Raw genomic sequence first — 20,813 nt, forward strand, 5'->3', positions numbered from 1 at the left:
AGCCACCACTGCCGCCACCACCGCCGCCGCCATCGTCGCCACGATACCCGAAAGCCGATCGCGAACAAAAGTGGACACTTGTCGGGCTCGGGACCCAACTTCTCCCAACCAAGCGCACCTGTCCCCGGCAGGGAGTGGTGGAGGAAGGGAATTGGTCAAAACGTATGTCCGGCACACACGCACACACACACACGGCACGAGGCAACAGTTGGCGGTTTGAAGTTCAAGTTTAAAGGTCTCTCCCACAGTCATTCGCACACACATGTGACCAGGGATCCGGGCATAAAGGCGACGCGCCAAAAAGCCTTGCCCAATGCCAACCTTCCACCACTCCATCCCTCCCTCGCTTCCTCTCTCCTCTGAAGCCTGCCACTCATGCACGCACGCACGCACGCACGCGACGCGCTCTCGTCCAAGGACTAAGGATCTTTTGCGGGGGGCTTTTTTGGTGGTGGCAGCATCGCCATCGTGGCGCATGCACCGCATGCCACGCCAACAACGCCGCCGCCGCCGCCACCGCCGCTCGAATGCCAGTCGCCATCGGCTGTCGCGCCCGGCAATCATTAATCATAGATCAATACGCGGCGATCGCGAAGGCCCCCGTCATGCCAAGCGAACCATTGCGCGCCTCCGCTCCTCTCTCTCTCTCTCCCTCTGCCCCTTCACCACCAACCGTTGCTCCGGAACAAAGCCTCGACTCTCGAACTCCAATTATTGCCGTGACATAATATGTTTTCAATTTAGAACAAATTAACGAATCGAGGCGCAGCAACGCGCACCCCTTAGGGTGCGCACTCCTTACGGTCAAACCGATCACCGAACCATTCATTCCTTCCTTCCTTCCTGCTGCTGCCATGCATGCATTCATGCCGCCCTGGCCACGATTTCTCGATGGTCCACCTCGATGATGACCTTCCGTCGTCATCATCGGCTCATCGGCAAGGGTACGGTCGTTCATGGTTCGCCGCGCCTGGACCAACGCATTCGCGTTCCTTCCTTCTTGGCGAAACAGTCAGGGCCATGGGAAAGGTGGGGGGGGGGGATTTTTGCAGCAGGGACATATCTGAGCACCCTACCCTAGGTCCCTCTACGCACTGCTCGTACAAGATCCTCAAGTTGTCATACAGACAGACACGAGCCACACGATGGCGGTGTGGCGAACCTTTTACAGTCAACTAGGCCATCATGGAGACAGGGGCGGTTCCGGGCATGGGCCCACCATGGGGTCTGGCTTTTTGGATCGATCTGATACGCGCTTTATGGCAAATTGTTGCATGTTTAATTGATTGATTCTGTACATGCCAGTGGAGGCGCCAGCTATTGGTGGTAGTGGTGGCAGTGGCGGTCACCTTGATTTGGACGCCCAATCGGCGACAAATTGGGAGTAGCTCGTTGCTCGCTCGTTGCTGGCAGTTGCCGATGCACATGGTGATGGTGCTGGTGGTGACTAAACATAATGATTTAATCTCATCGCACGATGATTGATCGCCTTTGATGGTGAAGCAGGAAACCGGACACTTCCCGTGCTGTTCCTCAGCAGCACCAGCAGCAGCAGCAGCAACAGCATCAAGTGCATCTTCAAACAACCGCAACGAGCAGCAAAAGCACCAGGGGGAGTATTATGATTTATGGCGCACATCGAGCGTGATCCGGGTGCGGCTCGAGAGCGCAAATCTTATTCCGCAGCACAAGGCCGTCTGGCGGGAGGGGTGCAGTTTGGATTACCACGACGTCGATGGCGACGAATTATGATGGAGAATCGCACGCGAGGCGCGATGATGATGCCGATGCCATCGCGATGGTCAACCGGAGGGCCAGCCTACTAATTGATAGGGAACCGATATCGTGGCGGCCTGCACCGAAGATTTATGCCCCAACTATAACCGCCACTAGCGGCACCAGCAACAGCAGCAGCAGCATAGGTCCGGACCAAACCACCTCCATCTTCCTTCCGGTCAGGCGGAAGAAGCAATTTTTTGCAATTAAGCTGCTGGAGATCTGGACACATTTTGCCTCGGTGATGGGATTCAGGTGACGGTCGTTGTGGCGCTGAATGAATTGAAATACCAGCAACGGCCGGCGAGTCCGACAGCCAGCTAGGCAGCCAGCATCTCTTAATCTCGCGTGCCGCGCGTGCGACTGGAAGCAATTAAAGCGAAAAGAAAGATAAATGACGTTTTGGGACCTTGGTAAGGGATTTGTTAAAGTTTATTCGAAGTCAGTGGCGGGCGCGCGCGCGCAACGTACCCTCTCCCCACCCTGGCATTGCTTTTATGATTCCCTGAGTTTGTCTGGTCCGTTGGTGATTATTTAACATACTCTTGCCGTGTTCTTTATGTTGGCCCGGGCAGCCAGCCAGCCAGCCAGCAAGATTGATAATTTTGTGCCCGCTCCCCGCTTATGATCTAATCGATCGAACGACAGCAGCTCGCTCGATCACACCACACACCAGCCAGCAGGTTGAGACGTCGAGCAGCAGCAGCAGCAGGAGACACTAGATCGTTTATCGTGACATAGATATCGGTGCCGCCGCTTGCGCCGATGATCATAATTAGCTTTCTAGCGCTTTGTGGTCGGTGCGATTATGTTCTGCGCATAGGCTGCTGCGCGTGCCCCGTGCCAATCACATATTGTCACCCTGCACATGCAACTGCAGCGCTGTTTGTTGCGCCTGCCGCGTGTTTATGTCATACAAAACGAGTGGCCACCTCTCCGGGTCCGTGGCCACTCGCACCCTCCGTCGCCGCATTTGGGGCAACGGTGTGGCCGCCATTACGCTTGAGCAAGTGCGGCACAGCAATTAGAAGCAGCGCATCAGGAGCAGGGGGAGTAGGAAAGGGGGAGCAGGGATCAGTAGCGAAAATGGCCCAAAAATGGTGCAACCACGTGATACGTGATTTGCGAGCAATTAACCATTTCGCAGAGAAGGATGACTTTGGATGAGGGCGAAGTCGAGGGGGTGTTTGTGCCAAATTTTACGCACCGCTGCCTCCCCCCGGGGGGGAATCCTTCGGCGAGCGCTTCGAAGCCAGCGCACGAAACCGCGCACAACGTACAACGGCGTAATGGCGTTACGTTACATTCCTGTTCGTACGCGTACGGTTCGTAGGCCGCTGTGGGGAAGAGGCCGCGGTGACTGCTAAACGATACCGATCTACAAGCACCCTACCGTAGCACCCGTTTCGAAAATAGCATGGGCACTGGCAAGTTACTAGACTTTGGCTTCCAATAATTGGAACACCTTCTGTGTTTTTTTGCTGCTTAAAACAGTTCCACTCATTACCATACTGGATACCAGCCGGACCGACCAGATCAGCCAGCCAGGCCGTCCGGCGCAAACGGAATCAATCGATCAGATCAGAATCGGAAATACACTGCTGCACACTGCCACTGTTTAAGTCGATCCAGTCGATCAAGTGTTCAGCACTCTCTAGTGCTGCGCATAATTTGTTCCCGGTTGTTGGGGCTAGGGCTTGGGGAAACCACGCACGGGTCTACACACGGTTGCCACGGTGGCCTCAGAATTATGAGACGCCGGAGGTCGGCCACACGTTGCCTGCCCGTCCATAAAAGGATTCTGTTGCGTGGGAGCAAGCAGCAGGGCTGCGAACAAGTGGCCGTCAGCTGTGGGCAGCTAAAGGGGAGCTGTTGTTGTGTCCTACGGATAGCTGGGAAAGCTGGCCCTCTTACGTCATGGGAAGGGATGTGATGGCGTTGCGTGGGAACATCAAACTCGAGAGAACTCCCGGGGCACGATCCATCGAACCCATCGGACGTCACACGACATTTGCTCTATATTTGATCAATTTGTAAAAAAAAAACGAAGAAAAAACATAAAACCGAGAAAGCAACGCATAAAACGCTAAAGAATTAAAACCTTTCTTCGCTCGGAATTGCATAACGGATCGTGGCTGAACCTCATCCGGACCGGGGCTGGACTGTTGGGTACCTAATTGATCTGGCAAATAATTCAATCACCTTCATCGGCCAGTCCGGTGTATAGGCTGATAACTAACTAATGACTTAACGCCCAATATTGGCAGCGGCTCGGGGTGAGCGGCTATCACAGCTCCCAGCTTCGATCATTCTACCTTTGCCGACATAATTAGAGAAGAAATTTCTTAATTATACCACGCGCGCGTGCGTTCGCGCGCTCGTACATAATGTGCCCCTCGGACGGACGGACGGACGGACGGACGCGGAGGGTACGGCTCTTGGCTACGCTTCACTTTCCACGCTGCCGAAGAAGGTGCGGCGTGGAAAAATAGGTGATCGTGAGTCGATCATTAAATCGGTTTGCTTCTTGAAAGTGAGAGCCATCCGGTGGTTGTTGGGGATGATGGAGAGTAGAGGGGTACGGGGATCCGAATTTAGTCCGAGGATAGGCAGGATAATTTATCATGGAACGAGTTCATTTGCTAACTATCGGCTTCGGACCCGACATGATCTAATCGTTTAGAGGGAGAAAAGACTTACAAAGTAGTTAAAGATACTAAGGTGTTAGAGTGTTTTACTGTCGCAAGCTTCAGATGTTTCAGATACTATTTATTACAGACAATCGGTTCCAAGTTGAAACAGATTCAAAGCTAAAGGTAAAGAGGCAAAGGTGTGTAAAAACGATTTTACGTTAGATAAATCATGCACAATAATCCCGGTGTAAACGTGAATATCAAGATAATTGAATAATTCCATCAAAAGCCCCTTAAACCGATCCATTAATACGCAATAAAGTGGAACCCGAACAACAATTAATTTGATCGCACATGTGTGCTAACGGTACGATCGGACCAGCCCAACAGCCCAACAGCCCAGGAGCGTATATACCTTCACCGTGACCATCGTCGTCAACGCCTTGTTGTCACACTTTCACGCCGGAATGTTGGTCATAAATTAATCTCCAACACGCTGGGTATTACATCACAGCGAATCACCACGGTTTGGCGCTACTGCGCGATGTTCCTTCATTTCAATCACCCCTCCCCCCCTCGGCTGGAGAGGTGGAGTGGAGTGCTAAAGGTTTTGAAAAATCAGGAGCAATCAGATCTTTCCTCTCAGCTGATCTGCCATCGCTGGTGGCACCCCGAGCATTGTGTTGTTGTTCCCAATTCTTCGGTTTTTTTTTTTTTCTTTCTTTCAGTACCTCAAACTTTGGCTCTACGAGAGAGAGAAAGGGCCTTCCATCAATCATCGCGCCATCGTCACAGAGTCGCGCATTACGTTGTTACGGCGGTTGGCGACAGTTCTCGCTGCGTGCAAGCATGGAAGCATGGCCAGACCTACCGCCGCGTGGTTTTCGGTGTGCGTCTATTTATCATTCGCGAAAAAAATAAGGCGTGAAAGGAGTTCAAATGTCACAATACTTACCGAATCGTCAAAATAGGCCAGCAACAACGGGCAAGCAGTTGCAGCTCAGAAGCAGCCCGCAGAACAATAGACAATCGGTTGGGAAATCACGTGCTTGCGATGACGATCGACACATGTCTTTGAAAAGGAGATGCCGGGGGCCTACCATGGATGGGGCAGACGGTAATGAGTGTTGAAAATTGCCTCCTCCTTTTGGGCAGTGTTTGTTGTTTTGGATTCCCCTTGATCATTCCTGCATTACCATAAAGAACATCTCTCCGGGAGTCCTCCAAGATGACCATTTTTAATCAAATTCATTACCCATTGTAAGGTTTTTTTTTTTTCAACTGTTCGGAACTCATATCACTTTTAAAGATTGTATTAGGCCCCCGAAATACTTAATATTTAAGTATATCGACGACCAGTCAATTAAAAATAGCAAATTAGTGCAATTACGTGAAGAAAATCGCTTAATTTATTCCAACAACACACTGTTATATGAATCTGTTATACGATGCACGTCTGTTCCAAAAACGTGCTATTTTCATACCTATTTTGGAACTATTTTGAACCTTCTGCGTGTGTGATTGCTGCTTGGGTGTCAAGCGCGCTTCAGATTCAACTCAGCTTGAGCACGATCGGAATAGGGAACGAAACTGACGAAAATGGCGCCAAAACAGCATCAAAACAAAGCGCTCGCGGCATGAGATCATATTATTTTATTTGTTCGCGATTGAATCCCAGCAAACATGTGCAATTCTGTGAAGGAGTTTGCAATAAAGCTGCTGCGTAATAGCCGTTCGCTGTGAAAAGTGTGTGTATTTGTACGTTTTCTTTCGCGAGCATGTTTCGTGCGTCTTAAACCAGAACAAAACAGCATGGAGACACCAAAATCGCTAACCGCGAGTCGACTGGGGCGCTTGCACGAGAATTCTCCCACACTTTCGAGCCGAAAGAAAGCCCTTTTCGGTCGCGATAACAAGGATGACTCGGAATTGGGTCCAATGACACCGATCCGGTCTGGCAATCAACGCAAAAGTACCAGAAAGTGTAAGTACCCTCTCCGGCAGTGTGGAAAACAATCCGTATACCGGAACTTCATGGTCATATGTTTATGGCAACTTTCAGCTAATCCCCCGACACACAACATCAACTCGTTTCGGAATCTGTTCGGCAATGAATCTCCCGAGAGCGATCGTTCCCTTTCGCCCGATTTTATGCTAAGGTTCACCAATAACGGCCGCTACGAGTTGCTGCCGGCAGATCCGGACAAAGAGAATCGCCTCGTTGACGAGGAAACGCGGTTCTCGTTTCACAGTATCCCCGAGACACCCTCGAGCAGTAGGCTAAGCGCCGAGGAGAACGCCCAGCTCGATGAAAGCAACTCGAACTCGCTTTCGCTGCTGATGAGCTCGGATTTGAATCTGGTCGACAAACGGACCAAACCTTACGTCCTTCGAACACCCAGTGTAAGCGTGCGTTCCAGTGAGGCTAAACCAACGCACGTACGATCGCTGGGGCCAGCGATGCGCCGAACACAACGTCCCCTGCCATTCCAGGAGCACAACGATACGATACAACATGATGCTGCCGCATCACGATCTAAGGTGGCTTGTTCCTCGCCGTCACCCTGGCGATCGGGTATTGGTAGCGATCAGGAGAATGAAATACCACCCAATAAGCGGTCAGGTAACAGCCGTGCGCGGACGTCCCTACAGTTCAACAATGTGCAACCGATTCCGACTAAATCATTCTATTCCTCGTCATCGTCAACGTCGATGGCGACAATGGAAAGACCGAAAACACCCCATCCGCCTATCGCCTCATCGATGAGTAGTGATGGTGGACCGAAGATCACTACCCCACCAACACAGGAGTCCACTGGGGGCAAATCGACCTGTAAAACCCCTCACAAAACCCCCCACAAAACTCCACACAACAGCACACTGCGTAAACGCTCGAAATCCATCTCCTCCACTGCACCACGGCTGGGACAGCGCGGTGTGTGCCATAAGATCCGGAAGCCATCAACGAAGAAACCGTCACCACCGACAGCCGAACCAAGCAAACCGAAACCACCGGCCAGCAAGAAAGAATCGAGAAAGCATTCCAAACCACGGAAGGAACGTGCCATCGCAGGCGGGACCAAGAGTTGCCCGACAACACCGAAGAGCCGAACGCTCGAAGAGGATCAAGAATCAACAGCCCAGCTGTCGTACCAGATGGCACGTGTGGCCGATCTGTTGCGTGCGGGGCAACAGAATTTTAAACGTGCTCGTCCGCTGTCGCTGACACGCTCGATGACGGATCTGAGCACACTGTCCGGTGCTGGGGCCGATTTCTCCTCTTCCGACGAAGACGATGGAACCGATTGTGGCGCGGATCTGGCCAGTCGTAAGTTCTTCCGTTCCGGTGACAGAAAACGATCAACGAAGAAGGTGTACAACCATTTCAACTCAATTTCCCTCGCCGTACGGAGCGGTGGCAAGAGGAAACTGTCCAGCTTCCCAGCCGCTCCCAAACGGCAGCGGATGGACTTTAAGAAGGATTGTTCTTTCGATTTTGAGCTAGAGCAGCTGGAAGTGGACGAGTTGATCAATAGACTAGATCAAAGTTACAGTGTGCTCTACCAGGAGCCATACAAAAGCGAAACGCCCGATGAACCTTTACCCAGTGACGATACCGATGACGATCCCATCCCGCTGCAACCGAACGTCATTTACGTTCTCCCGGGTGAGCTAGAAATGAGCAATTCAATGGACGCGATGGATTGTGATTCCAAAGCATCCGAGACTGATCCGTCGCAAATGGTCATCATACACGATACTCCCGCAGTTCTCAAGTCAAAACTGAGTGAAGATCTGCTCAATGCAATGATCGTCGATAATGCATGCGATATACGTAAGTCATAAATCATCAGCGAGAGCAATCGTACGTTGAAAGATAAAATACTAAACTGCTACATTTTTTGTTCTTCAGCTCATCGATTCAGCGAATCTCATGACGATTCCAGGGACAGTACCTCCTCTGCCGCTGCAGGTCTCAACAGCCAGTACTATCCCATATTCTACAAGGATCAGGTGAAAGAGCTATGGCGGGGCCAGCAAATGGCAGAACAAAAGCACGCGGATGTGTTCCACGTGCTTCGTGAATCGCGCTCCAACGCTCACAAGCGTCACGGTACGGGTCACGATCAGTACCAGATAGATGCGGGCCAACGGGCATACGGAGCGATCCGATGTACCGACTGTGGTCTCGTTTACTCACGCCACGAACCAGAGGAGGAGCTAATTCACGACAATTTTCATCGATCGCAAGCTAAGCTCGTGTTTGGTGGATGGACGAACGAGCGTCTCGTGACGGCCGTCCCCGAGTGGGACGTTACGGGGCGAATAATCGTTGTCGAGCAGGCCGATAGCAAACACTGGCTCACTAAGGTGCACCAGGTGCTGGAAGTGGTAGACACCGAGCTGGGCTACGCGACGCAAGGTGAGCTACCGGATGGTGCCTGGTGCGTGTATCTGGCCGTGGCACGCTCCACCGTGCTCGGGATCTGCGTGGTGGAATCACTCCAATCGGCTAACCGGATGATCAGTATCCCCGGACTGCACGGTTCATCTATCGATTGCTATTCGTCCGAGTACTATCCCGCCAGGTAGGTAGCAAAATGGATAAACGAATTAGCATCGGTTGCATCTAAATTGCTTCGTTCTCTGGCCGGCAACAGGTGCGGTGTTTCACGCATTTGGGTATCACCGAAATACAGGCGCCTGGGTGTTGGCCGTAAGCTAATCGATGCCATCCGGGGGCACTACATACTCGGGTACCCGCTAGCCCGCGACGACATCGCCTTCGGAGCACCGACAGAAAATGGAAAACAGTTCGCCGAGTCGGTAACCGGACGGAAGGATTTCCTTGTCTATCTTTAAGCGTGGTCGTTTCCAGCGGAAATGCGATCCACTTTCGATCTGTTTCTGGTCTTATTTGTTTGTTTTGTCTTTTACAGTTTTTTCCCCTGATATTAAATAATAAACCGCATTCCCCGAAGAGGAAAGGATCTTTCGGTCCCTGTCCCCTCACCCTACTTCGGTTTACCCTTTGATTTGGGGTTGGCCATTTCTTCGCGTTCGCGCATCAGCTTAGCTCGCTGTTTCGCCAGTTGGTCTACTTTCCGGTGCCACTTTACGAACCGTTCGTACTCCTTGTCCGCGATGGGATACAGAGGTTGAGGTGTTTGCGAGAGGAAATGATCCACAAATTCTTCCACACGCAGTGGCCTTCGACCGAACTGCATTCGACGACGAATCGTGAGCACCTCTCGTGCACACTGCAGGATCTGACCGGGCGAGTATCCCTTCGTAACGGTAGCCAGTGCCGAAATATCGAGATCACGCGGAACACCCGTGAACGGAAGTAGGGCCCGTTGCCAAAGCAGCACCGTCGAGCCATAGTCGGGACGGGGAAACACCAAAAATTTGTCAAAACACTTCTTCAGTGGACCCACTTTCGCCAGCCACGGTCGATCGGTGGTGCCCACAAGAAGGATTCTATCCTCCGGCTTTAGCTGTTTCACGATCGTCTTATGCAACCACTTACCGAGCTTCGTCGGATCCTGGTGGGTCTCGGTTGGTGGTACCTTTTTGTAGAACGCCCTGTGAATCTCCTCCAGTGCAATCACGGAGGGTTGCAACAGTCGCGCTACTTTTAGAATCATCTGTAGAAAAGCCGGTATATCGGGGCCAAGAATTGGTTGGCATGTTTCAACACTCAGATCGAACAGCACCGAGTCCGTTTCGTGGCAGATGGCTTCGAGTAGGAGCGTTTTACCGTATCCTGACGGTGCAACCAGACATAGCGAGCGAGGTTTCGGAATCGTGGCCAATGGACCCATTCCATAGAGAAAGGATCGTACGATCGTTCGGATCTCGCCAAGACATGCCGGTGGGTCCTGTTCGAAGCGTTGTCGACGCTCGTACGCCGCATAGTTGAGATCACCGACAAATTCATCGATCGTTCGCTTCCGGTACGCTTTGACCACGTTCCCGTTAACCAGTTCCTCGAACAACGATTGAACCGTACGATCGGCGGTGAGGTCAATCGGTTCTCGATCCTTTTTCTTTTTCTTATTATCGCCTTTCTTCGCCTTCGGAGGCCGTGGCGCTTTGGGAGGTTTGTACTTTTGCTTCTCATCCGCACAGAGTGCCTGCTGCAGGAGTTCGCGTTCCGCTTTCAATAGCTCGTGCACCTCGGCGTGGAGCTCCTGGTGTACTTCGGCAAATTGATCCAGCGTTATCCACTCCATGATGGGCAGCTCGGCAACATTTTTCATTTCATCGATGAATGCCCAATCTTTCCGATACAGGCGAAGCGTTTCCTCGAGACTCACTGAAAGAGGAATGGCAAAATTGAATTTGAAATTGGAATTGAAAAAATTGAGAAATGACTGGCCGCTAATCTATCATCTTCCTTCTCAGGACTTACCGAACGCATTGGTAACGAACTCCGGCTCACTGAAGACATAGGTTTTCCCTTCTTTCTTCTCCCTGGCACGTTTCTCTCGGGCCAGCTCTTTCGCTCGTTCCTTTTCCTCCCGTTTTTTGCTCAACTCCAGTTCTCGGGCCGCCTTTTTCGCATCCGCTTCCTTTTTCTTCTGTTCCGGTGTTTTCAGTTTTTCCAACCGCTTCAAACGCTCCTCCTCCAGGTATTCCATCGGGGTACGGGTATCACCTCGCACTATCAGCACGGTACCGCCTTGGAATGGTTCCGGGATGACATCGAAAGCGAGCGTCTCGTCGTACCACTGACGAAACCAGGCACGCACCAGATCCGTTATGTCCTCGAGCAGTGCAGGAGTACGTGTCCGCAGTATTCTTGCCCTCTCGTCTGCGATCGCTTCTAGAAAGCGTTGATCGAACGCCACCCTCTGGTTGCTACGCTCGGTACGCGCCCGATCTACGGCAACCATCGGTGACCGATCGATCGGTTTTTGATCATCGAAAAGACCCAAAAACCGCGATCGTTCATATCGTGCTCGTTTTCGCTCTTTTGCTGCACGAAAATCACGCCAGCAGCGCTGGATTCGTCGTGCCGCACGGTTTAGTCTAAACTTTTCGCATTCCTCTTCGGCCACACGTAATGCTTCCGCTTCGGCCAAGGCCAGCGCAGTATCGAGCTCGTCCGATTTTGCTGCGTTAATCTTTGACCTATCTACGCTGGAGGGTTCCGCAGGAACGACAGGAACTGTGGCCACTGTGTCCTGCCAACCCGGTGGCGTGTAGTATGCGAATGCGACCAGATCTTTCTGCTGCATCTGAAAGTTCCAGTCGAAAACGGTTCGCTTAACCGGAAAGAGCATCTGTTGGCCGGGGCGAAAGAAAAACTAATACTGAATATCGACCAAATCTTCATCGATCGGCTTCGGAAAGTAGCGGTCCGGATGGAGTCGATAGTTTGTCCGACGAACCCGTGCCTGACGAGCCTTCTCGTGGGCCAGTATTAAACGGAGTGCCCAGAGCAACCGTTCTTTCCTGCGATCCCGCTTTACAATCGGTCGCTTCAGCAATCCGGGTACCGGTTTCTCTTCCCGCTGCTCATCATTCTCTAAAGAATTGTCTTCCTGCTCTTCCTCCTCTTCCTCCTCATCGCTGCTACTACCGCTAGCTGGAGTAAATCGCTGCAGCCTTTTCGATCGAAGCAACTCTTGAAGATGAGCAGGCCGTTTGGCAGGGAAATAACATGGCCGTACGGCTTGCACATCTTCCGGTATTAAGTGAAGCTCCTGCAGAGCGCCGTCAATGTACACGAAATCACTAAGCTCGATGTTCTTCAACATGGAGCCCAGCTCTAGTAGGCGCGTGTTGCTGGCTTCTAGAAGGTATTGGACTACTTCTCGCTTCTGCACCTGCAGCGTTTGGTCGTAGCAGTGCCCTAGGCTCCGACACAGCTCCACGTAGCGACAGTACAAATCCGATACCAAACGATGGACGATGCGGACATCTTTCGTGGATTCCGCAGCCTGCACAAATCGCTCGTGGGACAGCACATCTTCGATCAGCTTGCTGGTGGCTATCCAAAATTTTGCGATCCCTTTCGCTTGCGCCATCGAAGCTTGTGGTGGCGATGGGGCTATCCGATCGAAACTACACACCAAAGACTACTACGATGGTAGGTGAAAACTAGACTACTACAGATTGTAAGCAAACGTGTGTGCTATTTGGTACACGGCTGACTAATAACGCGGTTGAACTTTATTTATTCTGATGCCTCACCCCGGTTCTCCTTGTAGCAGTAAAACAATCAACACCAATCTTTTCCTTCACCTCGGCGATCGTATCCTCAGCTATAGCCCTAGCGCGCTCGCTACCATCCTCAATCACACCGGTCAGATATGCGACATCGCCCGTGTACTGTGCTATACGTTCCCGTATCGGTCGCAGGTGTTCGATCAGTGCGTCCGCCACTATCAGCTTGTACTGGCCCGTATTCTTCCCCGTTACCTCCTGGCATATCTCCTCTACCGTCTTTCCGCTAACCAGCGAGTGAATCGTAACGAGATTCGACACACCAGGTCGCTGCTCCGGTTCGAACGTTACCTCCGACCGGAAATCTGTAACTGATTTTTTCACCTTTTCAAGCACCAGCTCCGGTGGATCGATCAGCATGATACAACTCTTGGGATCGGGGTCCGATTTGGACATCTTTTTGGACGGATCACGCAACGATTTTAACCGACTACCATCGTTAACGAGTGCCTCACAGAAGGGAAACGTACGACCGTACTTATTGTTGAAGGCACGGGCAAGCGATTGGGCCAGCTGTAGCTGTTGTATCTGATCCTCGCCCACGGGTATGTGCGTCGCCTTGTAGAGCATAATATCGGCCGCTTGCAGCACCGGATACAGGTACAGTCCTAGTGGGATCTCTTTCATGTTTGCCGATTTCTCTTTGTACTGCGGAAGATGCGTTAGGCGGGCCATCGTCGTGAGGCAACCGAGTATCCAGGACAGTTCGGCATGCTGAGGTACGGCCGATTGCAGAAACAGCGTAGCCTTTTCCGGGTCGATCCCACAGGCCAGCAGGGTGGCCGTCATTTGCAACGTGTTGTAGCGCAGCGTCTCCGGTTCCTGATGTATGCGTGTCCATAGAATGAAGACGTTAGCACCGGGGATCAGGAATCCTGCGCTCATGTAACACTCACCGGTGGTATGGTCATGGAATGCAAATCGACGATACAGTACGTTACGTCCTCACCCGCCTCCTGCAACTCCACCCATCGTTTCACGGCACCCAAGTAGTTGCCAATATGCAGGGCACCGGTCGGTTGCACACCCGAAAACACTTTTCTTGGCCATGGTGCTGGCTAAATAGAGAGGGGAAACGGAATTAACGGGTTGAAACGAGCAAGTCCGTATGCTACCAGACACTACCTACCTTGGACTCTGAAGATGCGGATCGTTTGATAATCGTTCTATCACAAAAACGGGTGCGAGAAAGAGTTGGAAAAATCCGCCTCAAAATCGACATTTTTACGCGCGGTTTGTGTACAGGCCGTGCGTGACCTTGGACGGAACGTCAAAATCAGCTGACGAGCTTCATTCAACAAGAAGAAGAAAAAGAACCAGAAGATGGGATAAAAATGTATGTTGGGTTTTACTTTTCAGTGAACTTTTATTTTTCTCAAGCTCATTTCGAGAGATATAATAATAAGAAACAATAGTAAAACATACAAGTTAACAGAAATATCTTTAAAATAATTCAGTGTGCGTTAATGCCGATTATTTGGTAGCTTATCTTAATGTGTAATACATTTCTCGATAGGAATCTTCACACGAAGGTGATCGTGCCCTCGGAATTATTGGTTTTGCTCGTGGCATCTGAATCTTCAGGTTGGGAAACTTTTCCTCCAGTCCCTGAAGACGATTACGATCTAATTTACAATTCACGAACTGCTGCACATGTAATCGATGCATCGAATCGCCCATCTGAAGGAAAGCCGATTTGCTGAATTGCGCATTGGCGAACACCATTACCTCGAGCTGCTTAAGAAAATGAAGAGATTTAAGAGTTTGTTTAGCGACTGTGGTGTTGCCGGGCAAATCCCATAGATCATTTGCGCCATAAATTAAACGCAAGCGAATTTCTGACCATTAATAGAATAAGCAGTAGCCACATTAGCTTGTCTGGAAGCAGAATATGTTCCGCCAATCTTCATACATATTTTCTGCTATTTATAGAACAACTCCATTTCAGTATCTGAAAGGCAACCACGCATTTATTGAAACGCTCAGAAACCAGATCCATCAATACAACATGCCTCAAAAAAGGAAAACTCTCTAGAAACAAACAAAACTACTTCTACAGCTGCATTGTGTACGATGAAAAGTACACAAAAACCAACAACCGGTTTCGGTCTCCCCTCTCACATATGGTTACCGGCGACATTATTTACAAATAAATTATGAGAAACCTCATCTCTACCACTGCTCCACCACCCTCACATACCACGTGTTTTGCTGCTCCTGAGCGTTTCAATTATGCCCCACTAGGGGTGATGATGGCTCGACGCAGCTCTAGAGCTCACACCCGCCAAATGGCCGTGGAGCGTTTAGTGAAACACGCTACGTCGATCGCGCACCATCGCGCAATTTGCGCGTTGCGGTACAAAGCCGCTCGGTTATCCGATTGGTGGTAGTTCTCAATTCGACCCCTTGAAAAACCAGTCCCTTGAAAGACTGGTAAAGCATCAGATCAGGAGATTTGGTATTTAATTTTGTGACGAGCCATTTAAAAGCAAGTTTGAAGCATGAAGACAACGACACCAGTCACCGCCAGCAGGCGACGATCTCAAGCACCTGGGACACCGAATCGCTTGGCAACCCTATATGGCCTGCTGCTACTACTGCTGCTGCTGCTTACGAGTGATGCACTATCGCAGGAATCGTCCGAAAATGAGCAGCCACCCAACATCGTGTTCATTCTGGCGGATGATTTGGGCTGGAACGATGTGGGATTTCACGGATCGGCCCAAATTCCGACGCACAATCTGGACGCCCTAGCTTACTCCGGTATCATTCTGAACCGGTACTACGTGAACCCGATCTGTACACCATCCCGGTCGGCGCTAATGACTGGAAAGTATCCGATCCATACCGGCATGCAGCATTCGGTACTGTACGCAATGGAACCACGAGGACTGCCGCTCACGGAGAAGCTACTACCACAGTATCTACAGGAACTGGGGTGAGTTGACACCAAAGAGAGGGAGTGAGCGGAATGACATCACTGACGGACCCCTGACTTAAAATTCCCCAGCTACACCAACCACATCGTCGGTAAGTGGCACCTCGGCCATTACCAGCTACGCTACACACCGCTCCAACGCGGTTTCGATAGTCACACCGGATTTTGGACCGGGCATCAGCATGCAAACGATCATACGGCGGTCGAGCATGGCCACTGGGGACTCGATATGCGCCGGGGTTACGATGTGGCGTACGATCTGCATGGACAGTACACAACGCACGTGCTGGGAGAGGAAGGAGTCCGGATAATCGGGCGCCATAACACAAGTCAACCGCTTTTCCTATACGTCGCCTACGGAGCCGTCCATTCGGCGAATCCGTACGATTTTCTACCCGCACCCGATGAAACAGTCGACGAATTGGCCGATATCGTAAACTACAAGCGCCGAAAGTTTGCCGCCATGATGGTGGAGTTGGATCGAACCGTAGGCTCGCTGGTGCAAGCACTGCACACACGACAAATGCTAGAAAACACAATCATTGTGTTCAGCACCGATAACGGTGGTCCCGCCGAGGGTTTCAACTACAATGCGGCCTCCAACTGGCCACTGCGGGGTGTCAAGAATACACTCTGGGAGGGTGGTGTCCGTGGGGCGGCATTCATTTGGAGTCCTCTGTTGAAGAAGCGACACGCCGTATCACAGCAAACGATGCAGGTGTGCGATTGGCTTCCGACACTGTACGAGGCTGCAGGAGGTAACCTTAGGTACTACGAAAGTTCCACTACTATTATACTACTAAGCGATACTATTGAAGACCGTTCTCTTCTTGATTTCTTCCATTCGCTAGTGCGTTACCAGAAGATCTGGATGGCATAAGCGTGTGGAAGGAGCTTAATACCGGTGAACCGACGGCACGCATCGAGATCCTCCACAACATTGACGACATCTGGCAGAGTGCCGCCCTTACCGTGGGTAGTTGGAAGATCGTCAAAGGCACACATTACAATGGTACCTGGGACGGCTGGTATGGACCGGCCGGGACGAGGAAAGAAACGGCCTATCCCTTAGACGCCATCTTGAACAGCACCGCGGGTCTTGTGTTGAGCAAAGTGAAAGTACTTCCGACGAAGGAAACGATTCTACAACTCCGGCGTGCGGCCACGGTGTCCTGTGGTACGGGTGCCCACATGGCGAACCGCTGCGAGCCACAGGCAAACACCGTGTGCCTGTTCGACCTGGAGGTGGATCCGTGCGAGTACAACAATCTAGCGGACACCCATCCGCACATCGTGCAAAGTTTGCTTGCCCGGTTGGCCGATTACAACAGCACGGCGATCCCACCAGCAAACATGGGGGACGATCCTCGAGGAGAACCTCGTCTTTGGAACTACACGTGGCACAATTTTGGCGACGAACCGGTACCGGAGGTATTGACGGTGAAGGATTTGTGAGAAAAAATTTCGGCATTTAGATGGCACCACGCGTGTGGTGAAAAAAAGTTATCATTTTATTAATACATATTATCGCTAGAATACTGTGAAAACAACAACGGAGGTATATGAATACTTCTGAGAAGCTCATCGTAGTGCCTTTACTACAAGTTAAACATTGATCAACCTCAACCTAGTGAAGCAGTTAGGAGGGCGTGTGCGTCGTTACAGACATTGGCCCCTTTGGTTTGCAGATTGTATAATCAAACCCGGGCCAGTCTGTGTGCACTTTGTTAGTGTGGTAGCGATGATCGACCATGGTTTCCACACGTCCGTGGAAGCTCCAGTACGATCACGATGATCACTATGGTGATCTTGCCTTTGTTAAGTACTACAAGCGCGTTAGAATCTTGCATCGTATTTGGTTTATTGGTATTCCTCTGTTTGTATCCCAATGCCCGCGCCCGCGGTTTTTGGGGCCAGCTAGCACAGATATTGTCTAAAACGAACGACCGACAGGTTTTATCGGATCGAATGGGGTCTGGGTAAAAAAGAAAAACGCAACTTTATTTTTGTCCTTCCTCCGAAAGCGTGTGCTTTTCAGCCAGCTCACGCCGTTCGGTATAAGCGAAGTTGGCGCAGTAGTTCACCCCCCAAAAACGGATCAGTTCAATAACATAAAATAGAAAGGAAAGTAAGAAAACACGAAGCCAATCACCTGTGACAAGCTTACAGTATTTCCAGATCACAGTGTCTTATCTCGGGGAATTTTTTCTGCAAAAACAAAGGAGAGAAATGCAAAACGGTAAGATAGGCTATGGTTGACATCATCTCACTTCATCCACTTACCCTCAGTTTCATCTCGATCCGATCGATTTCACCACCCATCAGATCGACGATATTTTCACCGTGCTTCAGTAGGAACGCTTCCAACTCGTCGATCGTCTGGAAGGTGCGCACTTCCTCTAGCAGCGTGTTTAAATCCTGCTTATCAAGATACACGCGCGTTAGCTCGCGTCCATCGAAATCCATTTCGGCCTGTGGTTTGCAAACAAATAGACAGACAGAGTGTAAGCAAGGGACAACCGCGCGGTACGACCGATCAACTGACCTTGTATCTAACCAAGGAGTTACCCATATCGATACCCTTGACGTCATGGATAGCCCGAATCATGATGTCAGCCTCGAGTTCGGCATTAATTTTGTCGAGATTCTCCTGCCGTATCGAGCGTCCCACCAGTGCGGCCACGTTCGTGTAGATGATGAAGGAAGCGACACCACCGAGCATGCACCCAACCAGGAGCGAACCGACCGCATCCGGAATCGGCGATCCCGTGTAGGTGGAAAGTCCCATGCAGGTTGCGGCCAGCGCTACACTGAGGACGGCTGCGGCATCCTCCGTAAGTACAACGTTCACACAAGGATCCTGTCCGCGAACCACTGGAAAAGACGACGGTAAAAGAGTCGCAAAAGATTACAACAAACTTCAAAGCACGCAATCTCGTCGCTCGTCGTACCATAGTCCCGGAAGCTCATGCCAAGCGCCTTTGCACCGCTTCGGCAACTGTTGATGGCTACTAGCAGCGTTGCGCCTTCGGACACCAGCGAACCACCGAGAATGAAGAACGCCCAGAAAAAGTCATCGATCGGATGCGGATCGACCAGACCCATAATACCGTGGTAGAACGACAGACCGGTGCCAACGCAAAAGATGCCGACGCCCGAAATCAACGACGAGACGTACTTCATGTTTGCGTAACCGTACGGATGGTCGGAATCGGCAATCTGGGTCGATTTGTGGATACCGTACGCCAGTATCAACTGATTGATCGTGTCTGCTAGCGAGTGAATCGTTTCGGCGAACATACTGTGCGAACCGGTGTACAACCAGGCACCGAACTTGAAAACACAGTTCGTGGCATTGCTGCAAGAAGGGGAAAAAAGGGGAGTAATGTAGCAACTAGGATCGTGCGGTTCTTATCTGCTGTGCTTAGTACCACTTACATTGCAATAGCTGTAAGGACTACTTTGCCCGATTTCCCAAACAGCCCGGGCTCGGAATCGACGACATTCGTCCGGCTGCCAATCTCACGCCGATAGTCTCTCAACCGTCGTTTTACGGTGAATATATCTGCAATAACGAGGTAAGAGGTATTTTTGTAGAAGAAGAAGGATCACGCCGTTGCGTCCGCTTTTTGGTCGAGGCCTACTTTGTTGGTGCATTTTTTTCTCGATCTCTCGCTTTAAACACTCCTTCAGTAGGTTCTCCCGTGTGCCCCACACGTCGATCGCCTTCGCTTCCACATCCTTGCGCCAGTAGACCGTGATGGCCGGTTCCTGCTCGTACGGTGATCTTCGCTTCGTTTTCGGCAACGTTTCGAGATCGGACGGTTTCAGCAAAAAGTCGGACATGGCCCGCACGGGTGTGATGAAGTTGCGCTCCAGCGAGGAACGCGAAAAGTCCACCCGGATACGCTTCTTCGCTAGCTGTCGGTTCTTTTCGGCCAGCTGTTCCTTCAGATCCGCCTCGGTCAGCAGGACCTTTGGTGTTTCGTTACTGCTGCTCGCTACTACTGCTGCTGCTGCTCCAACATCTATTGTGGTCGAGGAAACCGCGAGCCCCAAAGGAGCAGCAGTTGCCGTAAGGGTTCCATCGTTTTTCGGTTTCTCGATCACGACCTCTTGTAACTTCGAATCGGCTACCGTTGTTTTCACCACTAGCTTTCCATTCTTAGTCTCAATCTCAAGGGTTGTATGTTGCTGCTTCTCGGCTGGTGTGGTTTCCGGTTCGCCTTTCTTCGATTGGCTGCGCTCATCGGACCGTGACACGGTAAAACTTCGGTTGCCAAGCGGTGACGGCAAGTAATCCTTACGTAAAGCGTGCTCGGTTGTTGGCCACCAGCGAAGCCTTGGTGCGCTAAGCGAAAGTTTTCGCACCGGCACCAGATGTGGCTGTTTTTAGGCGGTTGATAAAGAGAGTGGTTATAGAAAAAGCAAAATAAATTGTAATAAAAATCATAACATCCGATCGATTTGTCACCTGACTCCGATGGCATAGCAACAGCCAGGCTACTCGATGCACCACCATTCTCGTGACGATGCTGTTTCCGTTGCTGAGAAGGTGGTGTAGTAGGAAAATCCGATGCCTCGCCCTCAGGAAAGGGCGAGCCCCCGCTCGTAAGGAGTGTCCCACCGGAAGGAAATCTGTGCCGGGGGCCGGTCACAGGAGAACCGTCCAACGATCACTACCACACCACGGAGACAACAGCGCTAGTTCGACATAATAATATTGTGCATATTATTTGTTCTATTGTTTTTCTTTTGCTTTTGTCTTCGCAAAATTAACCCGACGACGCCAACAAAATTGGCTACAGGTCGTCCGGCAGGGAGGAGCGAGGAGGCGCACTTTCACCCGAAACGTCAAGCGGCCAGGTGTTTACACTGCTTACCATAAACTTATGAACGTACGTGATGTAGATTACGATATCATTACGATTACGATGAAGAATTGGAACAAAATGCGGTACACGTATTTTCCTACCTATTTTCCGCTTCCTACCTAGTATCCCTGGACGAATTACGGAAAAATCGAAAAATCTGCCTGGAAAACTTATCGTTCTCTCGAACTTATCGTTCCACCACTTGATCGTCACTTGAATATTTCTCCGGTGAAACCGGCAACCCTGCCGCATTTCACGTTGGAGGGAAAAGAAGGTAAAATCGTGCGAAAAAGAGATGACACCAACGTTCAAATCCGGCTGTTTCAAGTAACGGCTGCTTTCTGTTAAACGCACGCT

The 20,813-nt window shown here is 50.9% G+C and overlaps 5 protein-coding genes across 5 annotated transcripts; 2 read left to right on the forward strand and 3 right to left on the reverse strand.

Moving 5' to 3' along the window:
• Positions 1-6,040: 6,040 nt before the first annotated feature.
• On the forward strand, positions 6,041-9,419 carry LOC125955901 (N-acetyltransferase eco). Its single transcript, XM_049687218.1, has 4 exons — positions 6,041-6,393; positions 6,472-8,244; positions 8,323-8,998; positions 9,071-9,419. Exons 1-4 carry the CDS (start codon positions 6,222-6,224, stop codon positions 9,270-9,272), a joined length of 2,823 nt encoding a protein of 940 aa, XP_049543175.1. The 5' UTR covers positions 6,041-6,221; the 3' UTR covers positions 9,273-9,419.
• A 5-nt stretch (positions 9,420-9,424) lies between these two features.
• On the reverse strand, positions 9,425-12,445 carry LOC125953699 (IQ and AAA domain-containing protein 1-like). The gene is given in 2 exon segments (XM_049683418.1): positions 9,425-10,728; positions 10,825-12,445. Coding segments are annotated over 2 exon segments (2,925 nt in total).
• Positions 12,446-12,541: 96 nt separating this feature from the next.
• Positions 12,542-13,900, reverse strand: LOC125955937 (tryptophan--tRNA ligase, mitochondrial). Its single transcript, XM_049687286.1, has 3 exons — positions 13,774-13,900; positions 13,541-13,702; positions 12,542-13,466 (listed from the first exon to the last, which is right to left on the reverse strand). The coding sequence occupies exons 1-3, from the start codon at positions 13,864-13,866 to the stop codon at positions 12,591-12,593; spliced, it is 1,131 nt and encodes a 376-aa protein (XP_049543243.1). The 5' UTR covers positions 13,867-13,900; the 3' UTR covers positions 12,542-12,590.
• Positions 13,901-15,038: 1,138 nt separating this feature from the next.
• On the forward strand, positions 15,039-17,076 carry LOC125955917 (arylsulfatase B-like). The gene is made up of 3 exons (XM_049687249.1): positions 15,039-15,582; positions 15,655-16,350; positions 16,434-17,076. Exons 1-3 carry the CDS (start codon positions 15,146-15,148, stop codon positions 17,035-17,037), a joined length of 1,737 nt encoding a protein of 578 aa, XP_049543206.1. The 5' UTR covers positions 15,039-15,145; the 3' UTR covers positions 17,038-17,076.
• A 29-nt stretch (positions 17,077-17,105) lies between these two features.
• Positions 17,106-20,412, reverse strand: LOC125955911 (zinc transporter 9). The gene is made up of 7 exons (XM_049687240.1): positions 20,057-20,412; positions 19,227-19,968; positions 19,021-19,147; positions 18,534-18,940; positions 18,128-18,456; positions 17,866-18,054; positions 17,106-17,790 (listed from the first exon to the last, which is right to left on the reverse strand). The coding sequence occupies exons 1-7, from the start codon at positions 20,102-20,104 to the stop codon at positions 17,746-17,748; spliced, it is 1,887 nt and encodes a 628-aa protein (XP_049543197.1). The 5' UTR covers positions 20,105-20,412; the 3' UTR covers positions 17,106-17,745.
• Between the last annotated feature and the right edge of the window lie 401 nt (positions 20,413-20,813).

The sequence above is a fragment of the Anopheles darlingi genome, chromosome 3 (genome assembly GCF_943734745.1).
Source record: "Anopheles darlingi chromosome 3, idAnoDarlMG_H_01, whole genome shotgun sequence".
NCBI classification, from domain to species: domain Eukaryota; kingdom Metazoa; phylum Arthropoda; class Insecta; order Diptera; family Culicidae; genus Anopheles; species Anopheles darlingi.

What these genes read in the sequence shown, in the direction of transcription:
- LOC125955911 (XM_049687240.1), bottom strand. Translation starts at nt 20,104, where the DNA reads ATGGTGGTGCATCGAGTAGCCTGGCTGTTGCTATGCCATCGGAGTCAG. An exon ending in GAAAAAAATGCACCAACAAA is followed by an intron (nt 19,148 to 19,226) that starts GTAGGCCTCGAC and finishes TCGTTATTGCAG; the next exon opens with ATATATTCACCGTAAAACGA. An exon ending in CATGAGCTTCCGGGACTATG is followed by an intron (nt 18,457 to 18,533) that starts GTACGACGAGCG and finishes CGTCTTTTCCAG; the next exon opens with TGGTTCGCGGACAGGATCCT.
- LOC125955917 (XM_049687249.1), top strand. Translation starts at nt 15,146, where the DNA reads ATGAAGACAACGACACCAGTCACCGCCAGCAGGCGACGATCTCAAGCA. An exon ending in CAGTATCTACAGGAACTGGG is followed by an intron (nt 15,583 to 15,654) that starts GTGAGTTGACAC and finishes AAAATTCCCCAG; the next exon opens with CTACACCAACCACATCGTCG. An exon ending in GCTGCAGGAGGTAACCTTAG is followed by an intron (nt 16,351 to 16,433) that starts GTACTACGAAAG and finishes TCCATTCGCTAG; the next exon opens with TGCGTTACCAGAAGATCTGG.
- LOC125955937 (XM_049687286.1), bottom strand. Translation starts at nt 13,866, where the DNA reads ATGTCGATTTTGAGGCGGATTTTTCCAACTCTTTCTCGCACCCGTTTT. An exon ending in CCGCATCTTCAGAGTCCAAG is followed by an intron (nt 13,703 to 13,773) that starts GTAGGTAGTGTC and finishes CTCTCTATTTAG; the next exon opens with CCAGCACCATGGCCAAGAAA. An exon ending in ATTCCATGACCATACCACCG is followed by an intron (nt 13,467 to 13,540) that starts GTGAGTGTTACA and finishes CGCATACATCAG; the next exon opens with GAACCGGAGACGCTGCGCTA.
- LOC125955901 (XM_049687218.1), top strand. Translation starts at nt 6,222, where the DNA reads ATGGAGACACCAAAATCGCTAACCGCGAGTCGACTGGGGCGCTTGCAC. An exon ending in ACGCAAAAGTACCAGAAAGT is followed by an intron (nt 6,394 to 6,471) that starts GTAAGTACCCTC and finishes GGCAACTTTCAG; the next exon opens with CTAATCCCCCGACACACAAC. An exon ending in TCCGAGTACTATCCCGCCAG is followed by an intron (nt 8,999 to 9,070) that starts GTAGGTAGCAAA and finishes GGCCGGCAACAG; the next exon opens with GTGCGGTGTTTCACGCATTT.